The sequence below is a fragment of the Pithys albifrons genome, chromosome 8 (genome assembly GCF_047495875.1).
Source record: "Pithys albifrons albifrons isolate INPA30051 chromosome 8, PitAlb_v1, whole genome shotgun sequence".
NCBI lineage: Eukaryota > Metazoa > Chordata > Aves > Passeriformes > Thamnophilidae > Pithys > Pithys albifrons.
In genome coordinates this window covers 26,867,174-26,880,856 of record NC_092465.1, presented here as the reverse complement: position 1 = coordinate 26,880,856, position 13,683 = coordinate 26,867,174, and the positions used below count along the sequence as shown (strand labels likewise).

The following is a 13,683-nucleotide window of genomic DNA, read 5'->3' as shown; positions in this document are numbered from 1 at the left end:
CAAGAAAAATAGGAAAATTTCCCTTTTAAAGATCCCATGGGAAAAACACAGGAATGGTAAGGGGTCACCATCAGCTTAAAAAACAGCTCAACATTTGTTTCTCTTAAAAAATAAGCTCTTACGAAACTTCAGAGCACTACAAACACTCCTTTGCTGAAAACACTTTGAAACAAATAAACCTTCCCCTGCAGCGCCTGCAACCCAAATGAGCAGCATTCCTGACCCTCAAAGCCAGCAAGGCCATGGCCCACAAGAGAAGCTCTCAGTGGGTTTTGCAGCCCAGCCCAAGAACTGTGTGGTCAGGAGAGCTGCAAGGTTAAAAGCGCTCCCTTTCCTGTGTGCATGTACAGCTGCCAACATTCAAACAACACAGGGTTCACAACACTGCCAGGGCTCTGCCCCTAACTCCAGGCTCACCTGAATGGGAAGTAGTACATGGTGAAATTGGGAGCCCCACAGTGCTCTTCTAGGACCACAAGGTATTTACTTAAGCACTGCAAGAAAAGGGAAGGGAAAAAATGGGCAAAACGCACCCATTCCAGCTTTTCAGTGCTGGCTTATTAGCGTAACATCACTGAGAGCAATGTGATCACACCTACCAGCTAAGGATATGACCCAGGATTCATTACACCCTTCAGGATCAAGACTCCAGTGAAACTCAAAGACGGTGAAGAGTTGAGGTGCCCAAGTTATCAACTCAGATTTATTTTCAGGTCTTAAGACCTTTATCTTGACACCAATGGCATGCTGCCACTGCATGCAGCAGGAGGGGGATGAAATCTCATTGAAACCTGAACTTGTTGCTCCTTGAGGCTTGCTAGGTGCAGCTAAGGGCAATCTTTCTACACATAGGAAGCATCTGAAAGTCCATGGGGGGAAAAATCCTGGCAATCTCTTGTGAGGGCATGGAAAAGGGAACCAGTGGTATTTTCTAGGCTTGCAAAGTGCAGGTAGCAGTTGGAACCATGCTGGGCTTCTGCTGAGCTGGGCACTTTGAGTCCACTTTCACCAATGAGGTCCCCAGACGTGTAATGGGAGCTTGCAGGAGAGGACGTTGGAGTTAATCCATGGTGTGAAGAGCCCAAGGAACACAGGGCTAAAAAAAGAAATGCAGAGCTGCCTGAAAGAGTATCTTGGAAATAAAAATAGTGGAATGAGAGCAGTGGGTGTCTTGTCAGTCCTGACTTCTCTGTGCCAAAGACAAGGAGGAATTGCATGCAGCGCATAAAATGAAATTGGGAGATATCTGAGGAATTCAGGCCTGTATCTCAGCAGACTTTTCTAATCAAGTGCCTCACAGAGGGTATTTCACCATGGTCATTTCCTTCCCCCTCTCTTTACGCAGACTGAGCCAGGACTCCTCCTTTCATTATTATTTTTTCCTTTTTAATTTTAATTTTTGTTTTGCCATTTTCAAAAGAAGTAGAAACACATTCCACATGGCTCTTAAAGGCACAGCACACTTCCTTGCTACTGTAGAGCAGCTGGGCCTCCAGACTGGGCCAGCACCTTTAAATGAGAATAAGTTTGGCTCCAGCAGCTTTGAGTTCCCTTTAAGCTTTTGCCCTGCTTCTAACCAAGCACAGCTGCTCTTCTTCACCCGAGTGCTCACCCCAGGGTGGGGAATTCACAAGTGAAGACCACCCTGAACAACGGCTTTTCATTCCTTGCTCCCTGGAGTCTGAGCATGAATTTTCTAAGTAGAAACAAAGTGCTGGAGGGAGCATGAGGAAAAGGCAGGGGAAGAATGGGGAAATATGAACCAAACAATGCTTTGATTCTGTCCCTGCTGAGGAGCTGGCATTGCCTTTTTCATCTTTCTTAAGTTGCTTTTAAAAGCTGCACAGGGAGGAAAAAAGCAAATAGTTGCTTCCTTTTGTGTCATGTCTTCCTAATTTCTAAGAGCAGGACCAAAGCAAGGCATGGAAGTGATGCCTTTGTATTCTGACCCCTCTGCAGCCCTGTGCTGTGTGGACAAGGCAGTAGCTCAGATGCCAGGAGGGCACACCCTTGCCCAATCCAGCTAAGAGGCAGATCCCATGGCAGCACACACAATGATCCCTCAGCTTGTGCCTGGTGCCTGCTGATGACTTCGTCCACTGCTATAGGCAAGTCACTTCAGCCCCCTAGAGACACTACCTCCTCCTCTCCCTCTGCCTGTACAGCCTGTGACCTGCTAGGCAGTGCCTGAGCACCTGCATGCACCCTGTTGGGTGCTTTGGTGCCTCACTCTGCACAGCACCCTAAGGAAGAGCTCTCCACACTCTTACAAAAACAGATCATTGAACACAGCAGGACAACATTCCCCAGCCCCAGCAATGAGACTTTGCAATTCATAACTGAGAAAAAGAGTAAAAGAAGAGTAAAAAGCAGAACTTCATGCTGAGCTGTCTGAGGCAGCACCAGCCTCTCATGGGCTACAACAGAGTCTCCTAAGAAACTATGGCCAACTAATTGTAGGGAGACTCGGGGGAGAGGAAATGAAATGAAAAATTGAGTCTGAGTTATAAAAATAAGTAATTTTTATCCTACTTGCAGGAGACTTATATTAATTAAACATTATTACAGCGAATGAGATGGGGAGGGTTATTAAGTCTGGGTCTGGCTGTAAGTGTTCTCTCCTGTTGCCTGAGGCTCCACTGAGCTCCAGATATTAATCTTCTAAAGCACTCAAATGCTGAAGAGATAAACACTTGAAATATGAAAATATTTTTCTCCATAGCACACACTGTGTCCCTATGTCACGCCAAAGAATTTGTCAGATGTCCATATGGGCTGCACTTACAGCATTACCGTGTCTCTAAGAAAAAAGTTGAGCACCTCAGGAGTTGAAGAGAGAAATGATGTGTGCATTTGTGTGGGGGTGATTTGTGTGTGGAGATGTAGCAGATTCTCCTCTTCCCATATGTTTCTGGAATACATATTTTCCTCTTTAGCACTGCCTACCAGGTGTTGGCTGCATGGCTTTCCAACTGGCTGGCAGCACTGCCAATCTGGCCAGCGACTCTGCCAGGTGGCTAACAGGTTCGCCTCAATGTTTGCATCTCGAGACTCAACCTTAGAAAGGGGAGGGTGAAGAGGAGCCCACAACATGCCCGGTTCCCAGGGTGCATGACATGCAGACACTGGAATCACCAGGCATCAGGGCAGAGACAAAGGCAGGTAAGATTAGCCAGCTCCCCTGTGGGAGCCTGGAGTTTCACAGGCAATGACGGATAGTGAAGTGGTGTGATGGTGACGATGACACAGTCTACTGTTATAAGGAAACTGGCAAGTGTTCTTCATGCCAACCGTGCCACAACGTCAATGAGGGGTAAGGAAAGTGCAGTAGTCCCGGGGTGAGTTCCAAGACTGAAGCTGAAGAACTTGATCTATCAACCACACTGCCAGAGGCAGGCTCTCTTCCAACCCATGCCAGCACATCTCAGTGGGGTCCCCCATAAATTAGGCTCTGCCATACTCATGCAAATGTTCTGCTTCCAAAGCATGGAAGAGAAAAATAGCAAAAGCCAAACAGCAAGAAGCTGGCATTTTCAGCATTCTTAGGGCTTAGCTAATCCTTCACTTGGAGGAGACTGAAATCCAGCCTATGCAAGCACAGAGTGCAGAATAGCTGAAGACTATAGGCAATCTGAGTAACATGTGGGAGGAAGAAATGCATTCTGGGGAAAAAGCATTGGATCCTACAGAGGACATTTGGGTCAGGATGTGAAACCAAGCCTGGGCTAACCTTTACAGTCACAGGGGAGTCAAAGCTCACTGTCTGATTCAAGGCTATCTCAAGAGGACAGTTAGGATAATTCAGTGCCAGTGGTCACAGTCTTATAAATAAGTCATGAACCATACAGCAAAGCATCTGAAAGCTTCCATAAAAGAAAATGTTCAGCTCTGCACAGCCTTCACAACTCATGATAGCTGTGTAATAATCATTCATACTGTTCACAGGGAGAAAGGCCCATCAGCTCCCTCTTCTCTGCTTTGGTATTAAGCATCTTACCAGGCACAGTCTCAGGGCTTGATTCAGAGTTGCCAATCCAGGTGCTTGTAGGCTGAAAAGACCACGTATAACCGGTTGCCAAGTCATGTGACCACCCACAGAGGTCTTCAGGAAGATCAAAGTTGCAGTTGAAGTTTGCAGGGAGCTGGAAATCTTATAAAGAGAACCAAAATAAAGTTGGATTAAAAAAATTACCTACCCATGAAGGGTTGCTCTCAAAAAACAATCCAAAACTAAAATAGCTGGCAAGCCATCAATATTGAAGAAAGCATGAAATCTCACTCATACCGATACTTTTAATCTAGCTCACATTACCTCAGCTTCAAGGATCAGGTGTAAGTTCTGCATCATCAAAATGTTCACACCACATCCTGTGGCTAATCCACCAAACTAAACAAATACAAAAGCAAGTACAAAATACCTCCAGACTCTAATCTAAGCACTTTCTCTTCATCCCCTAGAGTGGTCAATATTAAATGCCTTTTTAAATGTCAGGGAAGAGTGTTCCCTGAGTGTCCCGTGCTCAGCAGTTCCTGCTCTGGCTCCAAAAGGAGAATCTCAAGTGCTCCAGAAACCCAGCTCCTGAGTGACAGCTCCAGCCACTTGCACCAGACGGGAACTGTCTGTCAACGTGGAGAGCTGTCACTCACCGCTTCCCACCTTCTCATAGAAATGCCACCAGGGAAAATGTGGGGCCACCATGAGCTCAAGCTTTTGGATTCTGATTGAAAGGAGACAGCCTCTATTTTCGGCCCTGCTATGGACTCACCACATGGTTTTTGGGCAAGTCATTTAACTTTTCATCCATGAAACAGGAGCAGAACTAATTTTCTTGAGACAACAGTTTTGAAAGGTCTGGAGAGCTCTCCTGAAGAGACAGGGCTGTGGGCAGGTGGGCACATGCCAGGGGCTGCATGTGACAGTGAGGCAGCTGCTGGCTCCTTTGGTTGAGAGAAACAGTCATAAGGCATAGAGGCTGCAGAAATGGTCTGAATCCATCCCAAGCACTCAGGGACATGCACGTCTGAGCCTAATTATAGGCCAGGTTTTTCCTAAGCAAAGAGGAAGTTTTAAATCACAGTGTCCACAAAGTCAGCAATAGCCAGAAGGAGGTTAGTGACTCAAGTGATAGGCATCAAGGGAACTTTGCTGTGAGGGGCAGAGGGCTTTTTTTTTACATGTTCACATTCCAAAATAAAACAATGCAGATCATGGATCCTTTTATTCCAATCTAATTTTATACCCTGGAGAGCAGCATTGTTTCTGTTTGGCTGTCATAAATCTGATTGTCCAGAGAAAACACACTCATTGTTTTATGGAGTATGAGAATGAAAATGGTTGTTAAATCTGAGGGAAGCTGACAGGGAGGCTGGTTCCACGCTCCACAGCGTACTCTGCTTGCTCTCTTGCCCTGGACTGCACCCAGGAATTGTGTTGTTGCAGAGACTATTACTGGCCTGAATTTCCTCTCAGCAGTTTCCCAAGTGCTTCAATGGTTGCAGGATTGCACAGGCTTATCACTGAAGCAAAGGAATGAGTATTGGGCCCTTTGAGCTACTTCTACAACTTGCATTTCCAGAACTAAACTACAGCATAATCCCTATGGGAGGTGTGAAAAAGCCAATTAATGCTCTTTTTAAAATTTATTTATTTTAAAATCCATTTATTTTTTATCTGGGACTGAAAGCTGAAGTGACAGAAGTCCTAGGAGCTATCTCAAATAATAGCTCATGAGAGTCTTGTTGAAGTCTTTGTGTAAATGCTTCAGTGCTGAGGTCCAGGCTCTGCTGTTGAGCCCAGGAGAATGCATCTCCTGTACACTGCACTGTCCAACTAACCTTGCACAGCTCTGCCAAGCCCTCTTCTCTTCATTTGGATATTTCACAAGCTTTAGATACTCATGTCCTCCTTGCAAGGATCAGAAGAATACGATGTCTGCTTTTACAGGTAGGGATCTGAGGCAGAAATTAACCTCTCCCAGCACTGGCTCTTAACAAGCACAGGCCTCTTCCATAGTCAAAAGATGCAGGCAAGTGCCACAGACACCAAAGTATTTCCTATACATCTCCTAAGACTATGTAGGTGAAATTCTGCCTGGAGTTAGGGTTCCTTTCTCTGCTGACTTCACAAGGAGCCCAGACCTTCCTCCTAAATTTTAAGCCACGAATATTAGGGAAAATGATCCTTAAGCCGGAAAGTGTTCATGACATCAGTCTTCAAAATGTGTTGTGATTTACTCCCACAGTTGAGACTTCTGCAAAAGGAGCCTTGCATACCAGGCAGTCTGAATCACCTTCTGAATTATAACATCCAGCCAAGGGGATCTGGAATGGAGATGGCTCTAAACAGGGCACTAAGTGAGTTTCTTCAGGTCATGTAAGGGCTGGGAGAGCAGCTCTTCATGTCTTGTACCGTAGGGACCAAATTAGTTGCTATCTCCTGCTCTTCCATCCGTCCTTGATATAACTTATCAGATTTTGGCAGGTTTTGTTTATGGGTTGGTTTGGAATTTTTTTTTATTCTGGTCTATCCCTAATAATATTACTCGAAGCTTTCCAGGAATCAGCCCCATGTAAAAGAGCTAATTGGAAGATAAGAGTATTTGCTTAGCTCTTAACCCATCACTTACAGAGATATAGATGTGCTGCTCTGATACATACCCTCCTCATCTCCACAGCTATCACCACACTCAATTGCTTCTTCATCAGTTGGGTATGGGGTGGTGGTCTCTTCGCTTTTCAAAGTGGGCACCAGTGTCTCTGCAGTGGGTTTTACATCTGAAAAAAAATGAAATAGAGATGATGTTTGCAACAGACAGTACAAGAAGTCCAGGTAGTACAAAACAAGGAAAAAAAGTCTTTCTCATGTTCTTAAAATGGCAGGAAGAGATAGAGCAAGAATGTCATGAAATTTCCACATGTTACAAATGTCAGCATGGTTTGAACTTCAAGTGAACTGTCTGTTTCCATATGGGAGTTCTACAGATTTAGAGTTCCTCTTGGACAAAGCTCTCCTCTAGACATATACACTACTTTTTCTCTTGGTTTTTTAATCTACAATCTACAATGGTGTTGGCAATCCACTTAGCTGTCATTACTGAATAAGCGAGATCACAGGCAGAACATCTTTTTCTTTCATAAAGGCATATGACACGTTAAAAAAACACACACAACATTCCCACCAATTGTGCCAATTTATTAAACAAGTCACTCAAACCCACAATGATGTAACCACAAACGGACCCAGAGGATCCCCCAGTGTGCTCCAGCTCACTGCAGAAAGCATCTGGTTTCACACTCCAGGCTCCTGACTATGCTTTCAAAGGGTCTCTGTCCAATTTCCCTTTCTCCAACGTGGCCCATGTGAAATAACCTCCAAGCAGGTGTCAGGGGAAATTTAAGCAAGAAAGGGAAGGATATTAAGATCAACAGTAAATGACATTACGTTCCAGCAAACTCTCCTTTTATGGGTGCATTAAGTGGAGTACAGCAGGCTTGATTCTTTCCACTTTTAAAAAGAGGCAGCTTTGCTCAGTTATGTGTGATTATGTTTCTTTGTCGGCACCCTTCAGGATATCATTTAATAAAGCCAGAAGCAGGAGGAAATAGCTAAATACATTGAATATTTTCCATAGGCTCCTTTCTGCCCTTTTATTTTCCTGTTATTAAACAGCTTGTACATAAACTCTCAGGGCTTTTTTTTTCCTTTTTTCTTTTTTTTTTTTTTCCAGTGGCTGTCTTTTGTTCAGGATAAAATACGAAATAACCTCAAAGTCTTTTAATTTGTAAGTTCAAATTTGTTACAACCCAATAAAACTCCAAATGCAACCAAGAAGCAAATTGCTAGCAGCCAGGCACAGAAAAATGTCATAAAAAGAGAAAAGAAAAAAAAAAGCAGCAGGTGAAGGCAACATATCAAAAGCTGCAAGTTATTTAGAGCTGGTACATTTTTTTAGGTTGTTGTTCCTGTATATCGAGATTTATGGCTGAAATGTGACAATGTGGAAGGACCTTGAAAGCCAAGTCCCATATGGGACACAGATGCTGAGCGGATGTAAATCAACAGTGTTGCATTGCCCTGGACAAGCCACAGAAATATATCTTGAAAAATCAGTTACCATGGCAGAGCTGCAACACGATGGTTACAAGAGATAATGAAAATAGCAGGCAGGACAGCGTCATGTGTGAAATGGAAAGTGAAAAAGAGAGGTCTCGCTTGCTCGCTTTCACTTTCCCTCCCTGGCCCTGTAAGTGTCTGTGTGACTGCTGGTAACTGCTAATCAAAATGCAAAGTCACTGAGCAATTGAAACCAGATGTTTGGAACTTCAAAGGAGAGAAACCCAGCTGCAAGTGAACATTCATCATTCGCCACTCTTCAGAGGAAAAATTTTGGCAGGTCTTTGAAAGAAGCCAATTGCCGACTGCTTGCTTCCCAATTTTTGAGTTACTAGCCAACTGGTTTGTGAGCCCAGTTGTGGCTGTTACCTGTTTAACTCAGTAATTAAGATGTTTATTGCTGATAAGAACTAGAAACAGCTGGGCAGGGCTGCACATGGTCTTAGACCCTTACGTGAAAATATTTTTAATCAGCTTGTTTTAATCCATCTCTTAATCTTGTTCCGAAGCAACTGCAATTGCCTGAGTTTTTGCAGCCAGTTCTGTAGCATGCCTGGGTCTTCCTAGCAAAGGAGGGCTGTATCTTGGTGCTGTCAAGGACTGCTGCATGTAGTCAGCCTGGATTAAGCATGCAGATAATGCCATGGGCTATCTTTGCTCCCCAGGTTGCACCAGGGATATAAATGCTTTTTATAACATGGTGAATCCACAAGATTACAAGCCCTACTCTGATTACAAAGCTGAATGCCTGTAGATTAATAAAGCTATGGATATTTATGATTTGGCAGTTGAGTTCTAAACATTACAATGTGCAAATTATTACCCAAACTGGGAAATGACCATAAAGCACCCTGCCTGGAAAAAACGAGCTGTTGCTACTGATATTGAAACTGAGCATGGACACAGATGTAAAAGAAAATCTGGACCAAAAACAGCACAAGAAGCTGAGGACGACAAAGCTCTCTTATTCTCTAAAGTGGAGGAGTGCAGTGGAAGGACTGACATGCACCTGGCTGGAGGTCTTGTGTGACTGCCTCCCTTGATGGCAGCAATGCAGCACTGTGATGCACCAGCCAGCAATGGCTGGCAGAGATCTGGCAGCTGGAGACTCCAGGAAGCAATGTGGGAGCTGCCCAACCCCTTCTTCACAGAGCGTCAGCTCCCATTGCTTACATGAAAATCATGGCACCTACTTCTCCCACAACATCCCAAGACGTTGTAAGATTTAAATTAGGATACAATCTTAATTTAAAGTTTAGATAATTCACAATGGATTCCCAGTCTAGGGGGATATTTACCACTGATTTCAAAAGTGACAAATTAATATTAATAGGGTGTACATGTGTTATGTGATTTGCTGTTGTTTGCAATGCAACTCACAGCACGTCAAGGAGGAAAAGGTACTAAGGACCCTACAAAGGGTAAAAAAACCTCTTGTGTCTTTTAAGCTTCCTAGGATGAGAATTCTTACAAGAAAATGCCTTCTACAGATGTGTTTATAAAATGGAAATCATACCTCTTTATCACTGACATCTGGACACCAGATTCAGATTTAAGCAGATTATTAAAAAATAAAATAGATTAAAAAAAGGGGAGAACTAGCCCCTGGCATTAAAAGTTAGCATCAGACCAAATGATCCATTGGGTGCATTTTTTGCTTTTAGGCATGGAACTATGGAGCAATCAATCACTACTGAGCTTCTGAGGCACAATCTCTACTGATCCCAGTGAGTGTGTGAGACAGTTTTCATGTCTGTATTAAAAACAATGGTGGCTGCAAGACATACCATGTGTGAAATACAGGTGGGTGAAAGTGAACAAAGTTCCCTGGTCTTAGGGATGTTTGTAGGGATGTCAGAGTTAAGTTCCCAGCCTCGTCTGCAGAAGGGTTTCCAGACTGGGTTCAGTGACAAAAGAACTGCTGTTTTTACAGCAAAGCCTTGTTGTGGCAGCTCAAGATACCTGTACTAGTCACTGTACCCCTCTTCTGCACTTCTTCTCTTCTTACCTTTTGTCTTACTTATTTGGACTAGAAAGCCCAAATGTTCTTCAACATAGAGACTGGGAAAGGCTGCACAACATCCAGATAAAAGATCTGAAAGGAGTGTGAAGAGAGTTGGGGACAAATTCTCCAAGGGGCTCTGTGTGAAAGCTTGGGTTGGGGTCCAAATATTGCTGCTACATCCTGTTTCAAGGCCAGTTCTTTTTAAAGTGGAAATAAAAAGATGGGGGCAAGCCATCCTGCAGGTCTTGCCTTCATGGCTTGTCTCTGCCATGGTATGGCAGTGAGGTAGGACAGCAGAAAGAGAAATAACCTTCAGTTTACACCTTGCTGGTTTAGTGTCTGACATGGCCCCAATGCAGCCAGTGGGCAGAGGTGTAGGGGTTCCTACCTGTCCAGTCACAGCCCAGCACCTCCAAACGCATTCCTATTCCCGCTGGGGACCACCTCTCTGGATGCACTCGGATGTACTGGGCAGGAACAGGGTCAAACCTCCGGACTTCAGGGATATCATAGTGGATGTTGCCTTCAAAAAGCTGCAGAGAGAGAAAAGGCAAGAGATATGTGCAGCTGACATGCTCTCAACTAGACTTGATATTTGGGTCTAGCAGGATGTAGTCAGAGTTTGAAATAATTTGGCTGTCCGAATCCAGGCCATTGAGGCCAGCTGAGCAGAAATTGGGCTGTTCCTTCTCAGTTTCAAAAGGACCAGATACGCTATTTCTAAGAAACTTGCACAATCTCTCCTGGCCTCTGCTCAGAATCCAGGGAGCAGATTCTGATCCAAGCCATGCAAGGGAAGTCTGGGGAATATCCACTAACGTCGCACATAAATGAGATCAGATTTGTCCTTTGGTAAATAAAGAAGCTACTGCATGTTCTAGGATAGTGCAAATGCTTGGTTTTCCTCACAGTCCAAGTACTGCTGGTTTTCAGCTCACATGCACGAACTAAAGTCTGTGGGGAATAAACAGAGTGCTATAGATAGCATCAGCTCTCATTTGTAGGATCAGGAAAAACTAAAAGTTACCCAAATTTTAAGCAATTGACTTTGCATAAAACAAAAACAGGCAGTAGCAGAGAATTCATTTATTGCTCAAGCCCCCTGCCACTCCCATACCACTAAACAGAAAGATTATGGGGAACTCCAACAATCTGGGAAAAATATGGGGAACTCCAGGGTCACACCAGTGTGGCAAAGGGCTTCAGATATAGCAAATTTCCCAAAGAGAAGTTGTGATTCATCTTCCTCTTTCTGAGGTGCAAATCATGACAGCCACACTTTCCTCTTAAAATACATAATTAGTTTGTGTCAAACATAATTGAACATATCATCTTGTGATCTCTGACCTGCAGGAGCTGGGAGAACCAGAAGGTGATGTCCAGATCCCCAGGCCTGGTCCACAATAGGAAATGAAGAGAAATTGCCATTCCTGGGGCAAGGTGGAACCTACAGTCTCTAGTACAGATGGGGAGCAGTACCTGGGGACACAGCCTGGGATTTCATGGTGACAACCCAAACTCCCAAGGTCTCTGTGGGAGGACAGCCAATTTCCCAATATCCCATCAGGCAGACTGAAGCTAGTCAGAAACATAACCCATTTTGCAGCTGCTCCAGGCAGTGCCTACCTTGGCTTGCATTGTTTTGGGGTCCTGGATGAAGTCCCAGTCCTTTCCGTTCATGCTGTAGGCCACCTTAAACTTCTTCACAAAGGAGCGGGACTCAGTTGTGGTCACACTGTCCCCTCCACGAGCCCCCTGAATAATGACGCCTCTGATACTCTTTGGGACACCAAGGTCCACCTGCAGCCACTCCTCCCCAGGCTGGGCTTGAGGGACACGGGGAAACCAGCCCGAGCGGCTGCTCACCAGGCGGGCCATGCTGGGAGACCAGTCGTAGCCTCTGATGGAAGAGGCAGAGATCTGCGAGTCAGGAATGAGGCCAGAAAGCATTCCCAGCAAGTTGGAGCAGGGTGAATCTGTGGGGAAGGAAAGGGCATGAACAGTCAGGGAAGCTGAAGGGGTGTGCTTACGGTTCTCCTCACAACTTTAAGCTCTGGACACTAAACCAACACCAACACTGGGCATATTCCCCTTTCCATCTGGGACCCGGATACCTGTCCCTCCAAGCGCATCCCTTGCTATGGGTGCCTCCATGATGCTCATAGTGTCACCATTCCCACCCCAAGCAGCAATGGACAGCACCCCAGGACGGGCTGTTGGAGGGACAGAGAGGAAGGCTGAGGCCAAGTAGGGGAGGAGACCCTCACCAGTGATGCGGCAGCCATACAGCTCCAGCCTCAGGGCGATGCCATTGTGCCAGGTCTGGGGACGGATGCGCACAAAGCGTGTGAGCACCGGGCTGTAGATCTTGTTGAGAACCACCTCTGTGGCATCCTCATTGGCCTGAAATGTCTGTAAAGGACAGGAGGCACAAATACCATTACATCTTCACCAGCTCAGCAGTCAAAACAATCACAGTAGCGAAAACCAAGGAGAGCCTTTCCAGTCAGGGATGACTCCAACCAGCGCAAGTACCTATAGGGGCTGGAAGGGAGATCATCCACTGGCAGGACAGCATGATGGATGGACTAACCTATCAGGCAGGAGACCCAGGAGCTTGCTGCCCCACTGCCTCTTACTGCACCCTGAGGCCCCTCAGACTGTAAGTCCTCAGCTGCCTTGAGCTTGCTCCTAAACCTAGGACTGCTTCAACACAAATGATGAGATGTCCCCAAACGCTGAGTGAGATCTTGCCTCCCCTCCACCAGTAAAGAGGCTGACTGACATCCTGATGCATCCTTACACTGAGCTGCACCACCAAACATCATGTGCAAGCAGTGGTGTGAGCAGGGAGGATGCCTCCTCTGCCTGGGGTGACAAGCTGCTGCCTCATCCAGACCCTCACCTCTGCCTGTCCTGTGCACATGCAACCTGCCACGTAGAGACAGTCTGCCACATGGAGACAGCTTTTCGGGAGAGTTTATGATCCCACACGGTATGAAAAGGCTGCTGCTTTACCAGATGGCCATAATCAATAACTACCAGATGGATGTTAGATCCGCCCCTTCTGCCTATTTTTTTAATAGGCCGGACAAGGACTGAATACTTGTGTTTCTGTTTCAGGCTGCAAAGCCATAGCAGGAAGAAAAGGGAGAGAAAGAGGACATACTGAACCTGAGGGTAATTTTCAACCCTTTCTCTGTCCCAGCATAAAGCTCTGGAGCTCACAGACCAAGGCTGCAGGCATTGCCTGCTTTCCCTCCAAGCACACAGGCTCTTCAGGACAGGGCTAGAATATCCACCAGTCTCAGCCAGGAGCCACATCCACACTGAGATATTGGCTCAGTTCTTCTGCAGGCTCCCACCACACATATGTGTGTGCTAAACACAGGAGCTCCCACTAAGTTTATCTCAGAAAAAAGCAGGAGAGTGTAATCTTTGGCACCAATCTCCTGTTGGAGGCAAGAATCAAACAATTCAACTGCAGATCCCTATTATCCAGGACAGAAAAGGGGGTGAGGCACTATCCTGACCTCTTGCCTTGAATAGCAGTTAAGGTATTTTA

General features: G+C 45.5%; 1 protein-coding gene across 6 annotated transcripts in view; it reads right to left on the bottom strand.

Moving 5' to 3' along the window:
- Positions 1 to 13,683, bottom strand: part of NRP2 (neuropilin 2) — an 88,719-nt gene that overhangs the window by 30,942 nt on the left and 44,094 nt on the right. For all 6 annotated transcript variants that reach the window (XM_071562902.1, XM_071562905.1, XM_071562903.1 and 3 more), the window contains exons 8-12: positions 12,386 to 12,530; positions 11,745 to 12,094; positions 10,507 to 10,651; positions 6,658 to 6,774; positions 3,998 to 4,150 (exon numbers count right to left, since the gene is read on the bottom strand). In XM_071562902.1, coding sequence (XP_071419003.1) covers positions 3,998 to 4,150; positions 6,658 to 6,774; positions 10,507 to 10,651; positions 11,745 to 12,094; positions 12,386 to 12,530 — 910 coding nt within the window. The remainder of the gene's footprint in view (positions 1 to 3,997; positions 4,151 to 6,657; positions 6,775 to 10,506; positions 10,652 to 11,744; positions 12,095 to 12,385; positions 12,531 to 13,683) is intronic.